Source organism: Cinclus cinclus, chromosome 1 (assembly GCF_963662255.1).
Source record: "Cinclus cinclus chromosome 1, bCinCin1.1, whole genome shotgun sequence".
Lineage (NCBI taxonomy): Eukaryota > Metazoa > Chordata > Aves > Passeriformes > Cinclidae > Cinclus > Cinclus cinclus.
This window is the reverse complement of record NC_085046.1, coordinates 58,290,299-58,314,446: the sequence shown is the minus strand read 5'-3', so window position 1 is coordinate 58,314,446 and position 24,148 is coordinate 58,290,299. Positions and strand designations below refer to the sequence as shown.

At 38.7% G+C, this 24,148-nt stretch overlaps 1 protein-coding gene across 1 annotated transcript in view; it reads left to right on the top strand.

The window, feature by feature from the left end:
* Positions 1 to 365: 365 nt before the first annotated feature.
* Positions 366 to 24,148, top strand: part of TPPP (tubulin polymerization promoting protein) — a 41,849-nt gene continuing 18,066 nt past the window's right edge. The window contains exon 1 of the mRNA XM_062498373.1: positions 366 to 820. Within this exon, the coding sequence (XP_062354357.1) occupies positions 564 to 820 (257 nt within the window). The 5' untranslated portion in view covers positions 366 to 563. The remainder of the gene's footprint in view (positions 821 to 24,148) is intronic.

Below are 24,148 nucleotides of genomic sequence, written 5' to 3'. Positions count from 1 at the left end.
TAAACTTGAGAAATAAATGGTCTGGGTATCAAGAGAGACCTGTCTTGTACTTGTTAGCCCTTACATAATGTAACATAAGGATTCTAACATTAATATTTTTGCTGCATTTCAAAAGTATTTAATTTTTCAGTAAAAAAAAATTAAAAGCTAAAGTCCAGAAAATAAAGGGATGTTTATTTTTCCTTCAGAAGTACAAGCGCATAGTAATGCCTACAGTGTAAAGGACATACTTCTGTTCAGATCGACTGAGTGACTGTGATGATTGCCATTTAAGAAAAAAAAAGAGCAAATATTAAGAGTTCTCTTGATGGCTGATGGTGAAACTAGTTTTGTGTCCCTAGTTTCTTGCCCTACCTTTTTTTTTTTTCTCAAATGTACTAGAATTTTTTTCCCAGATGGGCAGAGAGTTATATAGTTCTCTGTTTAGACTGATGTTTGATGGTGGAGGGTGGTGAGTTCTTGCTAACTTTACACACCATTTATTCTTCATATGGACTTCATATGTTGTGACATGGACTCTAGCATGTAGGTTGACAGAAAGTAATCTAGTGCCAATTAATGTAATGAGTTTACCCTCCTTTTCTTGTAGCACAATGGCTGACAAATCGGCGAAACCAACAAATTCTCACGAGGGAGCTGGGGCTGGCGAACTAAGTGCTCTGGAAGAAGCCTTTAGAAAATTTGCCGTGCATGGTGATACAAGAGCCACAGGAAAAGAAATGCATGGGAAGAACTGGTCAAAGCTATGTAAGGACTGCCATATCATAGATGGGAAGAATGTGACAACCACAGATGTTGACATTGTCTTCAGCAAAATCAAGTAGGTTTATTTTTGTCATAATATCATTGTGTCCCTCCCTCACCCTCCTCTGATGTTTTGTAGATACCATCTAAATTTACCTTCTGTTACTTTTGATGTTGTGAGACCCTGACAAAGTCAATCTCTTTCTTGTTCCTTTACAAAATTTTCTTGCTTGATCTGAAGATACAGCTTTCAGCTTCTGACCTGCTATCTTAAATTGACTTCAGTTTCACAGGTGTTATAATATACCAAGAGTATGATGTGAACAGGATAAATGCAGGCTATTCCAATAAATTGGACTGCAGTAAGTGCTGTCAGTGTTTCCTGAAAGGTATCTGAATGAAGTCATGATGATCTTGCCAAAGCTTGGCCTCAGAGGACTGAGGCTAAGGTAGAATGTGTACTAAAAGTCAATATTCTCATAACAGTCATGATGTCCAGCACAACACCAGCTCGGGTTTGAAGTGTAGGGCCATGCCAGACTGATGGTGAATAGGGGATGGTGACCCTTGGCTGTGATGAATTATGATTGTCTTGGTCATCTGATCTTATTTTTGTGACTGGAGATTTAGTGAAATTTTCTCCCTAGTTGAAAACCTAGGCAGGCTTAGCTTTGAAACTTGTCAAATCTAAGAGAAGATATTAAAGGAAATATGTTAAGGAGGAATTAGTCTGTTATGGCATATTCTGTATGAAGCTCCAATTTTTTTTTTTTTGTTTTGCTTTATGTGTAGAATTGGATTATTTTCACCTTTCATATTTCCATGGCATCTGATATGATAATCTTGTATTTTCTGCTTTTTAATCCCACAGTAGTTGTTTAAATTGCCTCACATGTTGTTGTGTTGAGGGACATGCTTTTTAAAGTGATCTCTTAATTGTACTTGGAGCTTGTGGGAACACTTATTTGGCTTGTGCACTCAACTCTGGTGTAATTCTAGGAGAACATGCAAACTACGTTGCTTACAAGGTAGTTGGAAAATCTTGCTGCAAGCACTGACAGTTTAGACTGCATCAAAGTGGAGAAAGGCAGAGAAGAAAAGATCTTTAATCTTGAAAGTTGTCCAGCGTAACACACATAAATAGAATAACCTTACTTTTTTGATTGATTTCTTTCTTTGTTTCTTTTCTCCTTTGGGATCTTATCTAGATAACTGAAAATACTACATACGCACAATCCCACCCTCCTGGCCTTGTATCAGTCCCTACTTGTATTTTCTTGAAAAGTTTATTAATGGAGTTAGATATGCCATCAGAGAACTGTTTTTATGAAATGGATGCTTAGGCTGTAGGGTTTTGTTTGTTCTTGATCTGTGATATTTTCAAAATTTCTTTGACTTTCATCAGCTTAAAAATCTGTTCTATTATTTCCTGTTGATAAATATAACCTTAGTGCCACTTTCTCAAATCAGTTCTGGGCTCTTTAGTGACAGCATGACCCCATGATATGGCATAAACAGATGTGCAGCATTAGCAGATATAAAGAAATATCAGGTTTGGTGATTGTCGGGCTGGGAGGAATCTAGTCCCATTGCTCAGGAGTGAATTGTAAGGTGGCAGGTACCTGAGGCTCCAGGAGAATGTTAGCAAATCCCCTTGGGGCTGTTGAATGTTCCCAGCTCAGCTTGGGGGTTCTTGTCTCTGTCTCTTGAGGGGGAGTGCTAGCTCAGCAGTTTCTCTGTGACTCCTGTGACTGCTGTTAAGTGTTGTCATTTCTCTTGGAAGAGGCATGCCATCATGTCCTCTATCCAGTTGTCCTGGTTTAACCCCAGCCAGCAGCAAAGCCCCATGCAGCCACTTGCTCACTCCCCCACCAGGAGCACTGGGGAGAGAATTTGGAGTAAAAATTGGAAAACTCATGGGTTGAGATAAAGACAGGTTAATAGGAAAAACAAAAGCCATGCACACAAGCACAGCAAAACAAGGAATTGATTCACTGCTTCCCGTGGGCAGGTGGGTGTTCAGCCATCCCCAGGAGAGCAGGGCCCCATCACATGTAACAAGTTGGGAATAGGAGCACCATCACTTCAAATGTCCCCTGCCTTCCTCCTTTCTCCCTCCACTTTATTTACTGACCATGATATCGTGGGGTCTGGAATATCCCTCTGGTCATGTGGGATCACTTCACCTGTCCTGGTTGGGTCTCCTCCCAACCTTCCAGGCAGCCCCACATTCCTTGCCAGTGTGGCAGTATGAAAGCAGAAAAGGCCTTGGCTCTGTGCAAGTCCTGCTCAGCAATAACAAAAGCATCTATATTATCAACCATGTGCTCAGCACAAATCCAAAACACAGTCCCATAACAGCCACTGTGAATAAAGGTAACTCTTCCCTAGCAAAAACCAGCACTCTAGTATTTAATAGCTCAGTAGATAGCTGCATCCAATGCAAAAGTATCTTAAATTGTTTAATTTTTTGTTCATTCCTCAACCTGTACATGTACTTTCAATGTGTATTTTACAAATTCTTCTTTTAAAATTATTTTATTTTAAAATTATATTGCTTGCTTAAGTGGCATATGGGAGCTGAGATTTGCTGTCTTTATTAGGAAGGTCTGTATTTTTCAAATGTATGCTTTCAGTAGGTATACTTCCACATTTTCTTAGCTGTTGGGGTTTTGTGGACTTTTTACATTTTTGTTCTTGAGTGCATGTGTCTGCAATTCTTTTTAGTCTAGATCACATTTATTTCACATATAATATTTTAGGTTTTAGGTTTTAAAGAGGGAAGATCTAATGCCTGTAGGAGCTCAAGTGTTAGTAATATACTTTATCTTAGGAGGGTTAAGCGTAAGCTGGGTATACAAGATTTCTTGAGCATGTTCAGACAGCTGTTTTTCCTTGCTTTCTCTTTTACTTCACATTTAACCCTAAGCTCTGGGATAATGACAGATTTGGTAATGCATCAAAGCAGGCATACTCACATAATAAACTCATACTCATTTTTATTTTACAAGCAGCTTTTTCCCAGCAGACCTCCATTGTTTTTTTAGTTGTTTTTTTAAAAACAAACCAAGTTTTTCCCCATCTATGTTAAATGTAAAACCTTAAGTAGCATAGAAGAATCTTCAACTCCCTACTGAAGTGCAAAGTGCAGCTTCCAAGCCTCAGTAAGAATTCTGCTTATGATTACCAGAAGGCTTTGTGCTTCACTCTTGGTTTTGGGCTCTTGAACTAAAGTGTGTCTCACAAGATTAGGCTCAGCCTGGGATTCCTATGATCAACCTAAGTGATGGTTCAGTGGGATGGGGCTGGTGAATTTTAGCAGTTAGTAGGCTAGCTGGGGAACACAACAAACATTTTAAAAAGTGTTTGCCATACCCAGCTACAATTGCCATCTAGCATTGTGTTAGAACTTCCAAACTTATTTTCTGTTGGTTCTATTACTGGGAAGCCACTGTACATAGCAGGGTTGTTTTCTAGTAAGCTGTACTTAAGAGTTCATGACAGTGGCACATGTTGTTCAGACACTAGAAAATAATTAAACTAGTAGAAATGTTCTTTGGATTTATGAGTTACTATGTATAAAGCACACATTTGTTGTCTTGCTAACTTTCCCAGCCTTCATTTATTATTCTAGTAGATACTGGCAAAATAGATAGGAACTAAACATTGCTGCTAGAGTAAAGTAACAAGGAAAATTAATGAGAGATACGTTTACCTAAGAGCTACTGAAAAGGTAATGTTTTATTCACTGATCGGCAACTTGCTCTGCTCCAGGAGAGATTTTACCTCTGAAGTAATGAACACTTTTGTGGACTTAACACCCCTTCTCCACCTCTACCAAACCAAGTGAACAAAACTTCTGAAAGTTTTAAATAGTTTGTGATACTTCTTGAAAGCTGGGACCTATATGTCTTTCAGAGATTGGTTCATTTAAAGTTAAGTTTAATGTTGTTATAAAGGTTGAAGAAATTCCATTGAGCCGTTGTTACAAATAAGAAAATAAGTGTAGAATGCATGATGATGTCAGGTAAGACTGAAATGTAATTTGTCTGTTTATCTTGCATAAAAGGCAACTGAAGGCCTTCATGCGAGCACAACATTTATATGTGCTTGAGGATAAGTAGAAGGGATAGTCTAATGCAAAGAATCTGCAGTAGTAGACATGAAAGAATTATTGTTAGAACTGCATTCTTTGGTAAGGAAACATGTGAATTGGGTGATCTCTCCCCTCTCTCCCCCAAATATTTTTGGTTTAACAGTAATTTGTAGGGTTCCACGTGTCCTTCAGATTTGGTGGATTGTAATATAAGTTTGTTTGTTAAAATTGTCAGCTCAGAAAATGCAAGAAATGAAGCAGCTGAGAATTTTGCAATGGAATTGCTTGAAAGGAAAAGCAAAACCCTGCTTATGAGAGTAGCCACATGTATGAATATTTATGATTTGCATCCCTAGAGGGCAGAGTAAAAACACCTACATTTATGCCAAATATTTGGATTGCATTAATGCAGTTGGAATAGACTGCAGTTTCTGTAATGAGTAGAAGAGTAAACTTTTATTTTTTAGGTTTATAAAGCATACAGTAAAGCAATCTCTTACAATGTTATTAACTTTCCATTCATCCTGTACCTGGAAGAGCAAAAGAAATTGTGAAGAGTGAATTACAAAAGTTCTACCATCTCTTATGGGATGAAATCTGTTAAAAAATGCAGCAAAGGCAGCAGAAGTGTAGATAACTGTAAATGCAGTTTTCTTTTTTTTGTAATTTCATGGTCAGCACCTGAGATGTTTGTAGTCCTTTCTTCATATGTTCCTTGGACTACATAAAACAGTAACACCAGTTGTAGGGTAAATTTTAATTTCAAAGCTAGCTTTAAATTACCTGCTTAAAGTTATGTAAAAAAAAAATCCCTTCTACTTATTGGTACCAGGAAAACTTTTCCTCTGTAAATGGCAAAAATGAAGCAATCTCTTCTCAGAAAAATATGACTTATGTGATTGTTAAAAATAAAAAGCCTTAAATACTTCATAGGAAGTGATTTTTTTTAAGTGGCCCATAAATTCACTGCCATACTTGAAGACAGAGAGTAAGTCACAGTCATATTCTGTGGGAAAGGAGGTTTTCGTAAATTACTGTATCTAAAGTATTTGTGACAGGACCAAAACTAGTACTCCAACTTTTTATTATGACAATATCTTCAACTTCCCTGTAGCTTAGGTTTCTGCTGAAATGTAGGAGTGTAGTATAAATATCTTAGTAATATCAGATCATTTGAAGCATTGATTTTTCACATACTATCTGAACCATATATAGACATCTTTCTTTTATATTTTTTTTAATGAAAGGTGATAATGCAATCTGGGCCTACTGAATTTAGAGACATACAATACGCAGGCATGCAATAGCATATGAAGATGGATATTTTTCATGACAATGGGAATTCCATGGGATCTTTTCAGTAGCTGAAACACTTGCCTGCTTTCTTGGAAAGTTTCTTCATTAACTGTTTATTTTCTGGTACTTTTCTGGAGTTCCAAAAAGTTTGTAGGCTGTGTGTCTTGTATTTTGCTTGCAGAGTGCAAGTGTGGATTTAGTAAATCTTGTTGCCTTGGAGAAAGAAAGGTCATTGGTGACAGAGGAGAAGGGCACTGAAGAGTTCTGCATTTGGTATGAAAAACAACATGTGGTTGCATTCTTCTTATTCCAGCAAATTGGTGAGACACAACAGTCTAAGAACTTCAGGATTTTTGTATTAAGGAAAGCAGAACACCCAAGAATAATAGATGCTACTGAGCTCTGACCAGCATTCCGGCATGTTGCCTTAGGAACTTAAATTTCTTTGTTTATTGAGGGTCAACAACTGCTCTGGGAAATTTGATATGTTAACTATGCCATACACATACTCCACTTGCTGTATGTAGTTAACGTGGTAATAGTAATAGCCCCGATATAAATACCTCTGCTCTTTTTTTAGAAGTGTTACCACTCAGCACTGCAATAATATGTTTTAAGCACTACCATAAAGCTGCTAATTCTATGACATTATTAGACAGAAAAATAAAAATATTTCTGTTTACAGTGGCATGTTACTATGGTTGCAGGCAGGCCTGGGTGACGTCAGCCCTTGGATCCATTGTGAGCATTTATTTAGGTAGTCATCTCCATGGAAACATTTGTTTGTTTTGATGTTACTATGTGTTAAATTTTAAACAATTTTTTGCGGTTCTATACTGGATTGTTATTGCAGATTAGTTAAGCTACAGAAGCTTTGTAAATATACCTTACTCCCTGCCCTCTAAAATATTCTTGGTAAAAGATCAAGTGGAAGCATAATTGTCTTCTGAAATTCCATTAGTAGCTCCTGATGTTGCTTTGACATGTTTTCTTGTTGCTGAGGAAGCCATGTGTTCTAAAGGCCATAAAACATTCCTCCATCTTTTTGAGAAAGGAAGGTTTTGTTCCCATGGAAAATCTTCACAACACGCTTTATTGTGCCCTGACTTTTGAGCAGACCCACCCGTGCGCTGTCCTCACTGTTTTGCACACTTGTCTGTTTAGCCTGATTCCCACAGCCAGGATCAGTCAGATCTCTGCAGGAGTGCTTCCACCTGAGCACAGCTGGGCCTTAGTTCACCATGGCTGCAAGACTTGAAATGGGTAATGTTTGCTCTGAGAAGCTGGCAAGAAAACTTGGCAAAAATGAGTGCATGCTTTTCCCATTTGTCAACTGTAATATAATTGTTGTCTTTTCTTTATTGAATAAGTATGATGCTTGCTTTCTTATTGTATTTGAAAGGATTAGTACTTTGTCACCTGAGCTCATTCAAACAAATATCTATCCATGAGGTTTCTCTGAAGTAAATAGTCTTTAACAAAGATTTTTACTGAAGTCTCTTTTGAATTTTTGTAGTATTTAAATAGATATGCAGTCGTCTTTATATATAAACAAAGCACCTAGTAGTTGCAAGCTGTGTTTTACATCCCTACTGGAAACATTCTTTTGATAGTGACATAGAAAAAGATTTTTGTAATCCTACTTTATGCATGAAGTAGGCATAATAGTAAACATTTGTATTTTAATTTGTCTGCATCAGGAGATAAGTTTTAAGTGGATATAGAACAATATGCAGAGCAAAATCTTTTCTGGTAAATCTCAGGCAAATTGTGAAGCTGTGCATTTTTAGGTAGAAATGTAGGTAAGTTTCAACAGAAAGTGTTCTTTTTTGCCACATCTATATTTTAATTGAAATTAAGATCCAATTACCTTTCTTGCCTAGAGAGCCAAATGTAATGTTGCCATTTGCACTTTATCCTTCAAAAGTCTTTTATTTAAAAAAAACAAAGCAGCTCTTCTTCTGCCAAGAGGCATAAATTCTAAAAGTAAAACAGTGATTGCATATGAGAAGGAAGATGGTTTTAAATTCATTTGCTGTAACACAGGCTTGTTTTATGCATGTATCATGGGTAAATTTTGTGCCTCTAATGATTTTTGCTGATTAGGATTTTAAAAACACCATTTTACAGGAGCTGACATCACATGAAAACCTACAGATATGGTGGTGAGTGATTCATTTCCCAGCTGATATGGAATGCTGCATGATGTCATACACAGTACTGTATACAGCAGCTTGCTTGGTATTTGCCACACTTTGTGGCCTATTCCACTTATGTGCTACAAGAGCTTCTACCAGCTTAGAGTGGAAGTCAATTGTTTTGTTTGCTTTTTATGCAGGTCAGTCTATTGCACCATAATTTAAAATCACCGCTTTTCAGTTATAAAAGCAGCTAGGTGAAATCTTCCTTAGTTTTACTGACTAAATAAACTAAATTACAAACAAGTATTTTCCAGATTGTTAACTATCAGTTTTGATTTCATGGATTGAAGTAGAAGATGATTAAGATGCAGAGGACAAGGCAGCCTTGTCTGCAGCAACCATTGTAAAGTTTAAGATCCTGAGAGGAATTATCAAGATTAACAATAGAATTACAAGCCTGAACTTAAGAAGGGCAGATCTTGGCCTCTTCATTTTCTCTCTGGAAAATGCTCTGCAGAGTAGAGATGTCCAGGAGAGCTGGTTGGTCTTCAAGGCAGCTTCATCAGAGCATAAGAAGGTTTCATTCCCCTGTGCAGGAAGTCGGGCAAGTATGGCAACAGGCTAGCAAGAGTAAACATGGAACTTCTGACTGGGCTGGACCATGAGAAGGAGGTACACAAGAGACGGAAGCAGGGAGAGGCTTTGTGGGAGGAGTATAGCCCATGCATGAAGAAACGGAGTGAGAAGAGTTAAAGTTCAATCAGCATAACCTCAGTCCCTGGGGAGGTTATGAAGTAAATCCTTTAGGATGTCCTTTCTCATCTCAGAAAGGACAAGAAAGTGATTTGGAGCAACCAGCATGGATTTGCCAAGGATGAGTTATGCCTGATAGACGTTATTGCTTTCTCTGATGAAATGACTGACACTGTGGATAAAGGGATGTAGTTAGTGTACGTTGGTTATGGAAGGACTTGACCCCAGTCACATCATCACCAAATTGGTGAGGCATGGACTGGAGAGTGTGCTAGCAGTCTAGGAGGCATCTCTGGAGGTGGTGATGGTGTCAGTGACCCAGTTTAACCCCAGCTGGAAAGTAAGCCACCTGGACCCACTCTTTGTTTCCACCATCAGTGGGATGGGGAAGAGAATCAGAAGGATAAGAGAAAACTCATGGATTGAGTAAAAACAGTTGAGTAGGAAAAGCAAAAACCACTCAGACAAGCAAAGCAAACCAAGGAAGTAATTTACCCCTTCCCATGGGCAGGCAGATGTTCAGTCATCCCCAAAAAAGCAGGGATCCATATGCAGAATAGTGACTTTAAAAGACCATCACTCTGAATATCCCCCACTTCCTCCTTCCCAATGCTTGTATGCTGAGCATGATGTCGTATGATATGGAATATACCATGGGTCCGTTGGGGTCAGCTGTCCTGATTTCTTGCATTCCCCCAGCTTCCTCACTAGAGAAGAAGTAGGAGAAGTGGAAAAGGCCTTGAAGCTGTTGAGTGCTGCTCAGCAATAATAAAAATATCTCTATATTATCAATACCGTTTTCAGTACAAATCCAACATACCACTTCATACTAGTTACTGTGAAGAAAATTAATTCTACTCCAGCCAAAACCAGCACAGATGGGAAACTTCTGAAGGTGAGGTGACATCAGTCCTTGCAGTGAGTGTGACTTGTGGCAGCAAGGAAGGATAGCTACATCCTGCACTGCATGAATCAGTGTGTTGTCAGCAGGTCTGGGGAACTGATTATTCCTTTCAGCTTGGACTTGTAAGACAGTATTGGGAGGGCTGTGCTCAGGCTGGGGCACCCCTATGCAGGAAGTATATTGACACACTGGAAAAAGCCTGTTGCAGGGCCACCAAGATGATCAAGGGGTCTCTTTGTGGTACATGGTGACCTGTGGAATAAATAAATTTCTTTGTGCTTCTGTATAGGCAGTAGGAATTAACTTCTAGTTCTGAAGTTAGAGTAGAAATTTCATAGGGGAAAAAGTGTGTGTGTATGGATGTTATTTACTCCTAAAAGTAGATGTGAGCTAGAAATCCTTCATCTTGGGAAGAGGATTAATATACTATATATGTTGTAATTAGATATATTTAATCTGCCTATGTAAGTAAAACTGCTAAAAAATTTAGATGTAGTCTGTTTAGGGTGTGATGATTGTGAGTGGAAGTGTGCTCCATCTGATGTGGTGTTTATCATTCTTCAACGTTTTTGTTTGTCTTTGCTTAAAAAAACAAGAGTGGCTTGATCTGGAAGACCATAATTGATGTATTCTTTCTGTTATGGAGATGTTTAGGAGGACTTTTTTACAACTGAAATGGAACAAGTCTCATTAAAGACTGGACATTAAATCCTCAGCATGATTAGTTAGAATGGTGTTACTTTCTGGGATTGCTGAAGGGGAGAGGCTTGTTGTTTTTGTGTGAGTGTGTCCGTAGACATGCTAAACTGAAGGAACACGAAAGAAATGCAAATTTTATTTCAAGCTTGATCTCTGTTTCTGACTCTTCCGCAGACTTTTAATGCATGTGTATGTATTCCCATGGATTTAAAACCAATTATTAATTAAAAACAAAAAGTAAATACAGTTTTGTTAGAGAGTTCTGCTACACACTGCCCCCCCCCCCGCAAAAAAAAAAAAAAAAAAGGCAGACTATCACTTGGAAAATTTTTTTCCACGTTACAGTAATTTTTAATTTCTCACTTTTGCAAAGTGAGAACACCAGGTCAATAATTTTCAAAACCTTGCTGAGACTATGAATGTTGGTGCTGATTCTGCAGGCTCCCAGATCATCTTAATTGCATAAAGAAATCTCTGTGGCAGCTTATGCTAGGAAGGTGTGGTGTTAGATAGTGAAGTTTTGTGGTTGAAGGAGCAAATGTGGGAAGGCATTCAGGTGTGCAGCAAGGAAAGCTGCCTGCAGCTGACAGCGTAGGCAGGAGTAGTGTGGCTAAGGTGTTGTACCTTTCAGTGAGGAGTAACAAGAGCAGCTCCCCTAGTGCCAGTCACCCTTGATTTTGGCAGCGCAGGCGCTCCCAGCATTGATTGCTGAAAAGACACAGTCAGTTCCCCAGGCAGGCAGGGACTGTTCCTGTGCTATCTGGGCATTTGTAATTCAGGAAAGAAAACCAAGCAGAAACCCCTACTGCAGGGTGCTGCATCATTAAGTTTCTGCCTAGGCTGTGGAGCAGCTCTAAATCAACCCCGAATCTTTGTGGGTAGTGGCAAGCGGTGGAAGAAACCTTGAGGCAAAGTTGTTTCAGTGGAGCCAAGAGTTCATTGTGAAAGCGAGGGCACTGGGTGTCTGTTTGGAACGTGTGATATTCCTGAAGTCCAGTGGGTTTTCTCGGTGCTTTTCCTTCCCAGGAACGGGTTCTGGAGAGCTTTTTGGGGATGGTGCCGTGCTGTGTGCAGAGGTGCCCAGCACAGAGCTCCTGCGAGCTTTGCAGGGGCTGTGGTGCTGCAGGAGTGAGCCCTGTGCAGCTGCAGGAGTGTGGTGCTGCTCTGCCCTGCTCGTGGAGCTCTTTGCAGTGTGCCAGGTGCGAAGCTTTTGTGGCATTTGCTTGGGTTTTGAGCTGGGAGCTTTGTAGAAGGGACGGTGACGTGTGCTGACAGAAAACGAGGAGCGCCACCTTGGCAGCACTGAATGGTCTTTCCTCTTCTTTGCCCCAACTTTGTTGTGGAAGGAAAAGCCCTGAAAGTGGGGGAAATCTTCCAGTCTCACACTGTTACCTAATTTGCATGATTGTGGTACTAGCTTCAGATGATGCTTCTAGCCTTTTGACACAAAAAAGTTAATTTTATGGAGTCTTTTGGGTCCATAGAACTCATACAGTTTTCCTGCTGCAAACAAGCCAAGCCAGTGCAGCTGCAGAGCTTTCAGTGGATGTGTTTTTCTTCAGCAAACTGCTGTTTACTTCTGTTACCTTGTTTTAATGATTGTGGCACTAGGATGCTCTGAACAGCAAAAAGTTTTCTAGAGTGCTCTTTTTCTAGGCAAAAATGTAGAAGACTCTAAAGAAGAGGATAAACCACCACTGTCGTCTGGTGAGCAGGAGCTAGTACATCTGTTTGTCTCTGCTGATACAGGAGAGCATTGTACCACTTGGTGCCATTTGTGATCATGGGCATCAGCAGCTGCAGCACACTACTCATCTTTGGCACCAGGCTGTGACTCTCATGACACATGACAGCACTTGCTTCATTGCCCAGATGTCTTGGGTCTTTATTATATGCCCTTAAGTTGCAAATATTGTTTAAAAATGAAATTAACAAATTGTTATTGTACTCTCAATATGAATTTTAATGGTATATAAAAGATGCAGCTGATAGCTTGTATATAATTATAATTGTGTACAAGAGAAGTTGTTTTTCTTGCAGTTTGCAACAGATAATAAATAGTGATACTGTAACATGACAGTAATTCATTACAGCAGAACTGAAAAATTTGTGTAAGAAAACAAAATGGGACTGTTCTTATTGTCTGGAATCTATCTCTGTTATACAGGATTTCCAGATACACTCATTACAACTCCCAGTACAGTACAAATTAACCCTGGCTTTAGCTGCTTTATGCTGTTTGAGGTGTTTGTTGTTCTTTGTGGGGTGGTGTTTGTTAAACTTCTGAATGGAGCCAACAGTGCTGAGAGTGGAGGGTTTATCTGACCCAGACCAGTGTGAGAGTAATTAATACAAGAAGCTGCTGATGAGAGGATCATAGAGTAGAGGGTGGGCATCTCATATGCAGTCTGTATTTCACAAAAAGGTGTTATGTGTTTGCTTCTGCTAGAACAAGCCTCTGTGATATGGGCTGCCTTAGAAGTGATGACTACAGTGTATGCCATCAGCTCTCCCATCACTTCCTCTGCACAGCAGCTACTGCTGCTGCACCCTAAGATAGTTGGTATCACTAGGGGAATACAAGAAGCCCTATTTTGTTACTCCTGTATGGCTGTCTTCCTGTGTTGCAGTTTGAAACTGGTAGTAAGTAACCTTTCTCCCAACCTTTCTCCCAAATTTAGGCTTTTTACATTTTCTTCCTGTCATGGATGCTGTATGGAAGTAGATGCCTGGGGCATTTGTAATCCAAGTGGAGATCAGCATGTGTCCAACTGTTTCCATTTTGCATGGTGCCAAGGGAAGGTTTTATAGGTTTCTAAGCAGCATACATTGATTAGTGTTTCCAGGTCTACAAGAAGGTTTCTAGGGAGAATATTTTATTTGATTCTTTTGGCACCTTTTTAATATTCAGCAAAAAATTTAACTGGTGAGCTGGTATTCTTAAAAGAGCCTATGAATAGGAAAAATAAGAAAAATGGAGTAATTTGGCATTTATAAGTTCTGTCTTTTTTTAGTCTAAAGAGCTTTGTAGGTTGAAAGATAGGTTTCAAGTCTAACAGAACAATACGAGAAGGTACAGAAAGTTAAAGAAAATACATACCTCATACGGTAGCTGATAGCCACCCTATTAGGTGATTGCCATGTATTTATCCCGAAAGAAGTAATTTTGGTTCTAGATGTCAGATGAAAATGGTGGTGAGCTAACCCTCTGAGATTTGAGTTCAGGACATTTTTAATGCTAATTATTAGAGACAATGGGTGGTGTGAATGCAAATCTAAAATTAATGACTATAATCTGATTAAGTGTTTTTTGTTCCCAGTAGGTCCTGGTACTAGTTTAAAAAGAACAGTGAAGAATATTCAATGTAGTAGTTTCTTTACAGAGCCAGTGCATTTGCCATGGGTTTGAGCAGTTCATCCTTTATTAAAAAAACATAAATAGCATGATTTTTTCTCAAGACTTCATAGTAAAATCAAATAGGATTTATTTCCTTACCTTTACGGAAAAGCTGGAGCTGTTCTGTCTCCTTCTGGAGAGGTTGCTTTTATTTCATTACTTCACCTCAGCTGAGAGTAATGGGAGAGCTGTACATTATGCTGAAGTGGATGTTGTAGCTGGAAAATCTGTTGAACTAAAATGCACAGACCTAGCTTGATCCTTTTTTTTCCCAAGACAGTAGACTTTGGCCTCTTGGGACTCCTAAAAGCAGATGGATAATGCTATAGAGAGGGTACTAGGCAGTTAAATAAGCTGCTTGGTTTTCCTGCTTTTGTACTGAATAGGATGAACTCTGTGTGCTGATTTAACATCCTGGTTTTGAATCCGACTTGCAAATCCAGCTGACTGCAGCTTCAGTCAACACTGGCCATTTTGAACAATTTTGATAATTCCTTTCCTGATGCAGTTTTGTGTTCTTTGCCCAACAGTACAGTATCTCATGGATGCTTGGAAGATTGTTCTTTTTATTTCCCTTTCAGATGCTACACTGGGTCACCCAGTCCTTGGGTTGTTCCTTTTATTTCCCTTTTAGATGCTACACTGGGTCACCCAGTCATTGACTTCCTTGTCTTGGAGTACTAATTATGAACCCCATAGTCCAGGGGGACAGTGAAGTGATGGTAATCTGAGGTAAACACCAGAGGTATATAAGAGTAGTCAGATTTAAGGATTGCCTGTGGAGAGCTGGACTCCTTCAGTGTCAGGGGCATTGACCTGATGTTATCTAACATGATATTTACTCTTTTTGGAAGTTTTTCAACTCCATTTGTCAGAGCTTTTAAATAAAGAAGATGACAGGACATGCTTACTGGAGCCAGTTACCCAAACAGCTTAGGCCAAGTGTTGATTAAATTTCTGTATGTGCTTGCCCCAGGTGTGATCTCTTAATCTTGAAAGAAGTCATTTGCTGAAGAGCGCAGCTTCTGCAATGTATATAGTGATTTTTAAAGGAGTTACAGTATTGACTGACCTGTCAACAGCGTTGTTAATTATCATATGCTGCTCTTTTAAGAAAATGAAGCATATAGAGGGTACATGATTTGCATGTACTCAGAAGATTTCTGGACAGAATTTCTGCTTGTCATCTTTGTTGAGCTCCATTTGAAAATCAGCAGGTTTTCTTGAGCTTTGAAGTCTGAGAGGATTTGCCTTCTAATGCCTCTGAAGGGGCAGGCACCCTGTAAGTGCTGCAGGTTAGAAAGACATAAAGACTTAGTAGTTTTTGTAGCTGTGATCTCAGAGCTTTGTTGACGTGTAGGTATAGGGTACTCTGTAGGTGTAGGATGACATGTTCAGGAGTGCATAAAACTTGGTTGAACACTTTGATTGTGTTCTACCCTGTCAAACTTTTAAGTAATTGAAGGAGAGCACTAGCTTGAAACATTTGCTGTTGAATTCCTACTGGTTTTGCTGTCCTTACTATATGACATCAAATAACCATAAATACATTCATTAAAAACTTAAGCTAGTTTAAATTGACTACTTGTATAAACATTCCTAATGTAGAGGTTCTGTAATAAAAAGGACCAGCATGTAAATCTGCAAAGATGTTTGTCAGGTGTGTGTTTTGGGAGGTTTCAGAGTAGACTTGCGCAGCCTGGTACATGCAACCCAAGACATAGGGCTGAACTGTGTATATATACATAGCATTGTGTTAATCTACTGGTTTTGTACCATCCTCTTTTCTTGCAAGAGCTGGTTTCCTTTGTGCTTTATAGATTGTGAGGATATACTTGACTTGTTTATGAACGACATCTACCCTACTGGTGGTGCTGATACAGAGTGAGATCCTATGTGTTGAGTTAGATCCCATGGAAATTCATCAGTGGTCTTCAGTCAGAAGATTTTGTACCACAAGTAAGTTAGTATATACCTGGAAAGTAAGACAGTTTTCTGACATGTATTGGAATAAGAGCATGAAAGTCTAATAGTAATTGCACTGTTAACTATCCACTATTTAGAAAACTTGCTCTTCTATATAAAACATTGTGGGCATAGATACATTGGATATTCTTGTACCAGCATGTCAGTGGATGACAATTTGGAACAATACTTTGTTGCTTCTGCTGGTAAAATCAAAGACTTTGAAGAAAACAGTTTCAGAATTGAGATAGTAATCCCCGAAAAAAGAACCTGAAGCTTCATTTACTGAATGGAAGTAACTGAGAGCTGCTGGAGAATCCTAATGTAAGAATGTACTAATTTGTGTTTGTAGATGAAAATACCCTTTTATATAAAGCAAAAATCAGGAGGGCAGCAAATCTTACCTAGCATTGGCTCACTACCTTCCTTCAGTAGGTGTTGGTCTAAATAAGTCACAGATTTCCAAAAGAGTACATGCTTGCTCTTTTATAGTCTCCTCTCTGCTTTCACAGTCCATTCCAGCATCTTACAGTCTTCCTAGTTGTTCCTTATTATTTTGGTTTGTGATGATGATGTCTGCAACTATGTGGGTAAACCTCCATTTATTGTTAATTTTTGCATGTTTTGAATAGAGAAGTGCCATGTAAATGAGAGAATATCTGTATTGGTATCAACTGTCATAATTTTCTGCCTTTCTTTTGGGTTGGTATCAGATGAACATGAGTCAGCAGTGTAAAGACTGATACAGAGATCTTTAATCCAGGGGAGGTGGTAGATCCCCATAGAGAATTTGGTCACTCTCTGTTTATAGCTATCACAAACTCCCAAGACATTACTGGCATGGGCTGTTCTGCAGATTCTGTGGCACAACTGAGAGTTCCATTTGGAAAATGTGTTCCCCACTCTGGACACAGAGAGAGAGAGGATCAGTCTCTCTCACCCAAGGAGTCAAAATGGCTTCTTTCTGAAGCTGGGTGTGGCTTTATTGTAACTGCTTGTTTGGCAGGCTTTCTCTTTCTCTAGAGTTGGGGTCTTTTTGTCAGGAGATGGATAAAACTCTGTGCTTTTCCTCTGTTGAATTACTATGGTCTCTGAGCCCACAGGCATGCTCTAATTACTTGTGAGGTATATTGTGGCTTCCTACAGTTGTTCTTGGTTATGATTAGTAGGGGTATCTTCATTCAGATTGAGGGTTGTATTGTCAATTGCAGCAACCTTGTGCTGAGACGAAAAGTGCCTAGAGATTGCTCTTGAGCTGTACAAAATAAGCTATTTTTTACCTGTGCAAAGGTAGATATCTATTCCCACAGGATGAGGTAAGGAGAAATGATAAAGGCATAGCAGAAAAACTTATTAAAGAATATTCTCTGCACTGGCAATAGCAGACATGGAATTGGCCTGTGGATCTGTAGTGGAAACAAGGTGCTGTCATGTGTTACAGGGGTTTTGCTGCTCTATAATTTAGCCTTAACATTTCTCATCTGCACTTTGTAAAAATAGTGTTGTTCTCTTCAAGTGGTACCTCTTCAGATACTCTCATACTCTTCATTTGTAAACTGTTTGAGAGACTGTTTTGGCCACAGTCTACCTATTCTTCTGTCTTGCTTTTTGTTTTGTAAAATGAGAATCCTGCCAATGCAGACAATTGCATCTCTAATGCTGTTTCAGAGGACATGAAGACAAGAAGGACATGGGGAGCAGGACATCATTGTGAATGTTGTCATTTTAACATGAAGGGAAATCTCCTTTGCAAGAAACAGACATAGAATGGGAAATTCTCCAAGACTGGGGGCTGTATATTTAGAGCTTTCCTGTGACCATCCAATTTTCCCTTTCATGTGGGAAGGCAATCTTCCAGTAGGGGAGAACCATGCAGTTTCTTCTTTTTTTTTTAATTTATATTTCTTGTTTTCTTTGAAAGAGAAAATGTCTGATTTCTGCTCTGTGCATAACTGCAGTCTGGTTTCTCCTTTCTTGGAGGTCATGATTTGGTCCTTGACTGTTGGTTATGGCAAACAGTTTTGTGGCTTTCTCTGCATGTGGCCTATGGATATGGACTAATACTGTAATTAGTTCCTCTTTTTTCACTTGGTGTGTCATTCTTGATTTCACACCTTCCTATCTCCAACCATGGTCAATGACTCTTACATACTGAGATTGTGCTGGCGTCAGTTAACCCAGTTGTCTATTTTTAATGCTGCCACCTTCTCATATTGCCAGTAAAAAATGTTAGCATATATACATACATCCGTGTTTTCTCTGTCATCAGGATCACTGAAGCAACCTCTCCCACAAACACGTATTTTTTTACTTGGTTCACTACCTCTGAGCTATTGCCAGGTTCAGAAACTGCTTTTGTGGTTAGATGTGATTTTACATGGAAAACAATCCAAGTCTGTGAAATCCTTTGAAAAACTGGAATGGTGCTGTTGTAAAACCATATGACAATGATACTTACTTATTGAGACAATTTGGTTTTAAATTCTGTGTAATTAAACTCTAAAGGAAAATTCCACCTTGGATTAGAGGACTGCTGCTCTGGCTTCCATAGCTGCATTTTAGTAAGCAATGAGTTGCTTACTGCTGAGCTTGTTTGCTGAGCTGGCTACAGTTCCCAACTACACGAAGCTGTATTTTGCTTTGTTTAAATTATGTTTCAGAAATAACTATGCAAAACTATTTTTGAAAAAATGTATCTAATATTTCTTATGTATAGTATTAAATGGTATTGTACCTTTCTCACAAAAAAACTCACTGAAAACCAGTCTGCAACTGGAAATATTATCTTGGAGAGTAAGGAGGGGAATTTCTTGCAGCTGGTTACTTCAGCTATCAGATGGTGCTTTCTGAATTTCTTGGCCAAGAAATACAAGTAAACTTGCTGTATCCTGGTGCAGTGTGGTGATTAACAAACAGCTGCCATGCCTAAACAGTAGAGTGAATATGCTCTATATGAATTCAGGGTTGTGTTACTCATTCCTTTTTGTTCATTTTTCTTGTCATCAGCCAGGACCTTCTTTTCTTTATATGGACTAGCGCAATTTCTGAATTAGGATGGGAGTTTTGTCAGATGCCTCACTGAAACAGTGATCCAGACATCTTTCTCCATAGGAACAAAGAATAAAGTATTCAGGTTGTACTTGTGGTTTTGCTTGAGCTTCATAGTGATTTTAAAACATGTCCCCACAATACTCAGCCTTTGCCTTGCCGACATTTTGCATTGTACTTTGCATGTAGCTCTGATCTGGATTGGCTCAGTGTCGGAAAACTGGCTAAAAAATTTGGTAGTTTTAAAATTCCTGTCTGGGAATTAAAAATCCCTCATAATATTAGACATTGTAAGAACACAGCTAGAATTTTTGCTGAAACATCACAATATCTGAGGAGGAAAACAAGAAAGAAATTCCTGGAAGGTCAGTAGCACATAAAAGTAGGGTTTTTGTTTCAATGTAATTTTAAGGAAAAACTGAGAGGAGAATAATTTTTGAGTAATATGTTGCTAGACAGAAGCTTGGATGCTCACTATTGTTCCATAATAAAGAGTTGGATTCAGTTATTATTCTATCCCTTGTGCCATGGTTTACCTTCAAAGTTCAGTTCAGTTATTAATGAAAGTATAATTTAAGCTCTAATATCTTGAGACTTAAGGAGTTAAGTTCTTACAATGTCCTGTTTAGTGCTGCCATTGTTCTTTGTCCCGAGTTTCAATTTTCTCTAAATTGAGTAGGATGTCATACCATGTAACCATTCAATATCTAGTTCTTAGATATGAAGCTTTTCTATTCTGGGTCTCATTTATTAAAACAGCAGTGTCTTATGTAACTCTGTTTTCTGTTGTAAAAATTCTGCTTTTTGTTCAGCTATCAAATGTCATGTCCTGTTCTTGGTTAACTGGTCTCATCAAAAAAGATGATGTCTCTCCTGAATGTGGACTCAGTCAAAATATTGATTCTGTATGTAGAGAGAAAGCAGTAAGGAAGGCTACTGTTCACCAAAAGCCTGAGGGTGCTAACATGAAAATTCAGTAGGTTGTGGCTTTTCCTATCTCTGAGTGCCTTGTATTTATATGAATTCAGGTCAGTAACATAAAGTCCTGAAAAATAGCTAGTGATGTGAAAGCTATCCTTAAGAATATTTTTCTAGTCATACTTATGAACAATTTTATATAGTTTCTGTGGATTAACTGCTTGGGATCAAAAGCATTCACTTCTCCATAAAGGATGTTTGGCCATGCAGCATTGACCTTACTTGTGGTCACTGCTTGTCACGATGTTCTAAAACAGTGTGTGTTGGATGTGATTTCATTGTACTTTGATTGGTCTCATTTTTAATCAAATATGTTCACAGTAGGTGTGAAATCAAGAGAGAGAATCAATCCCAAATGCTGGTTTGTTTTTTAGTTCTGGGATGTGAATGAGACTTGTCAGTTCACATGGGATTGCTTGTGAGCTGTAGAAGGATGCCTTATCTGTGTATCCTACTTTTCTTTCCCGTGGTTATCAGGCAGTGTGTCCATGTGCACTGTTTGAACTGGTGGAGAAAGTACAGGTGATGCTGGTTCTTTGCCCTGTCCTCTCAGCTGTAAAGCCTTTGCCCTAAGCCCCTGCACTTCAATAGCAGAGAGAGCTTTTGAAACTGCAGTGGTTGTATCAGCTTTTTCAGCTCTCTGAAGATAAAATGGTAAGTATTATTATATTAAAATAGCTTCTTACCTCTAGCTTGTGTGGTAAGCTCAGCCTGGGGAAGACAGACAGATGAAGTGATTAGCTTTAAGAATGCTTAGTAAATCTTCAACTATTCTTAACTGCTTTAATTTATTTGAGGCTGACTTAATGAGCACTGTGACATCATCCTCTTGGATTTTTGTGTTTTGGATGTGCTCAGCAGTGTCTCTGGCAGCTGTGCACTGTATTGGGTTATTACACTGGGGTTAGTTTCTGCTCCCTTCCGCTATGGTCTGTGTGTATGCCTAGTCTAGTGCATAACCTTAAGATGTCAAGAACCAAAGAGAACAGCAAATAAATTGAGCTTTACAGAGAAGAAGCCAGCATATATGCCAGAAGCCTGATTTTGAGGCATTGTCTTTCTGCTTCAGCACTAGTTTGTCCCATACCATTTGTGTCTAAGGCCTCTCTGCAGCCTCTTTTTTGAATTTCTCCTAATTTCCTACATATTTCTGTACTTTGGCTAATATTCCTGCTAGTTTCACTCACCCCTGCCATGTCCTTTAATGTCCTTACTTCCACCCAAATTGTTCTGTCAAACGGTATCCATCCCAAGGGATGGATTTCTGTTACTAAACAACATTATCTGCAAGTTGTATGTCACTTACTGGAGGCTTTCACAGGAGTAGACAGCATTCTAAGGAGGGATAAAATTACTGTCTTCTGTTTGTTTTGTGTGAAGTTTTTACATTCTTTGAGTAGAGTTTGCAGGATTGACAACCAGAAGATGGATATCTCTGTTCCATAGCAAGGAGAAGCTGAAGTACTCCCAGACTGCTTGGTATTACGTGTTTCTGTCTTTTTCCAAACTCTGGTCCATGTCTGTCATGCCAAATACACTTGCAAACTCCCTTAATGTAAGTTGGGGCATGTGCTTTCTTCAGGCTTCACAGAGTTTTCCTAATACTATTTCTTATCAGTAGCTAACCATTACATGAATCTTCATTATTAAATATTCAAATCTAACATTATTTTTATTCTCTTAAACTGAAGAAAACCCCAAACAAATGTGAAATAATTGGATTCTGCTACTCTATTTAGCTAATTTCATCTTTTCCTCTAAGCTGTATATAGCTATCAGACCTACTGTCTAGTTGGACTCTCTCTTTTCCTCATCCTCTGTAAATCCCATTAAATCTGTTTAACCCCTTTAACTCATTCTGGGATTTGCTTCCATTTGGAAGCTTTTACTTAGTAATGCTTTTGCCAAATCATATTCTTTCTCCAGTCCCCTTTCATTCCCTTCCCAATGCTGTTATATCTGATAGGCTCATAGCTGCTTGGTTTGTCTTTTTTTTAATTTCAGATTTTATTTTAAAGGAAACAAAATTTCACCATGAGTGAAGTGCATAGGAAGCACATAGGATAGAAGAAAATGTCAAGAGGAGAGATGTGTTAAATATCAGAAAATAGAGTTTTCATAAGGGAGGCCTAAAATATTTAAGTTGCAATGAAGTCTAATCAACTGCTGGTTTAGTAAGCTGTTGATATCCTCTTGCTTCAGATTTTCACAAGCTTAGTAGCTGTCCCAGTTTCACTTAGAATAAACTGGGTGTACTCTGCTTTACCCTTGCTTATTAATGAGACAAAAAGCACTGGGACAGAAAACTGACCGTTCCAGGTTCAGTTCCTGAGTGAAGGATCTGAGGTGTTCTGCCCTTGTGGCTCACTCCCAGAGAGATTCTGGAAGTCATGACTATTTGCAGTGATACAGTGAGAGAATTTTGTACTGCATTTTGCACTGTGCTTGTCTTGTTTTTCTTTCTTAGAAAACTGATAATGGCATTCCCTTGTGGTCAAGGGATATATGAAGGCATCTAGTCCAACTGCTATACTGTGACTTGGCCAAGATGCTATCTGTCTTAGAGAGATCAATAGTGAAGGTCATCTGGATGTTGTGGAGGTCATTTGGGTATCTTTGTTGTCAGCAATACTCTTCCCGTCAAAAGAATCCACTTGTGGTAAATAGCATTCAAAGCTGCCTGTGTTCCGAAAGTGACCACTACTTTAGCTGAAGATCTATTGTAGCTTCTTCCTAGGATCATTTTTTGCAAGTATCTTCTATGCCTCTGATATGTGAAGTTTTGTTACCTTAATTTTTTTAACCATGTCCCTTTAGAGCTGTTAGTTAGTGCAGTGCAAATACCCTGATAGAATTAAAGTAGCTTTCTTTGCTTGCTCATCTGTCTTCAGCTGTATTTTTAAAATTTATACACAAGTCTGTGCTTTGGGTTAATCATACACAGTTCAGTTTTATCCAGTAAAAGGTTCTCTTTTTCATTTTTAAGGTTTTTTCGCACTATGTATCTGAGGGCTTTTTTTATCCTGTTTTTGACTGATACATAGCAAAAAGCAGACCTTCACAGGATATCTTCAATACTCCATTGGATTGCAAGGTTCTGCCAGCCTGGTTAGCTACCTAGGGACCTACATTTAGCTTGGGACTTCTTAGCTATGAATTCTCATGCTGACAGCCTGCAGAAATTCTGAGCTGTGTAAGAGAGGAGAAAGTGAAAATAGTAAACCACAGAAAGAAAAAGATAAACCACCAGCCCCGCACCACAATCTGCTTCTTGGCTAAACAGCCTTGGACTTTGTGGTGATAATCTTACAGCAGACATTCTTGGAAAAAAAATACATCTGTTAGATGAGTGTTGTGTTTTGCAGAGACTGGCACAAACCTGTTTTGCTTCAAGGAATTTGAATTTGTCTGTGGTACCTTACAGTTGTCAAGGTGTGCAGTACAAATACCACTAGCAATTGTTACCAACATACATTATGTTTATAGACCACATCTTTTTACAAACAGCAAGGAAGAGAAATTGTCCATTCCACTAAACAGAGGTGTGAATGCTCTGGGCTGTAATAGTAATAATAATAAAGTTGCTGCTATAAAGTGTTAAATAAGAAAAGCGTTGTATGAAAATCAGTAAGTTTCAGCTGTAGTGAGTTTTTAGTATGACTTGTTAAGATATAAGAGAAACAGCTGAAGTTTGAAGTCAGGCCTGAATGTCATTAGGAAATAGACCTTTGGTTAGCCCTTAGGATAAAACGCCTGACTAATGGTTTTGTTCTCACTGGTGATGCCTTTATATGATTAATTTGAATAATTTTCAATGTTTGCTTCTGATAATTTAGGAATGTTTCTTAGTATTAGTTAGAAGTTGCCTACATAGATGTGGGAGCAATTGTGGCAAATCAGAAATAACCTGATCAGGCTTATTGTGCCAGTAAGTCAGAAACTGTGACAAATAAGCTGCTCATGTGTCGTCTTGCCAGCGTGGTCCTTCATTCTGTTTTCTGAATGAATGAGACTGCCTTGGGAAGGGAATAAATATAGGAAGTACCCAAAGTCCTGTTCTAATTTATAAGAAAATATGCTGTTGAGTTTTACTTGACTGCTCGGTTGATCAGACACCCAAGTCCCTG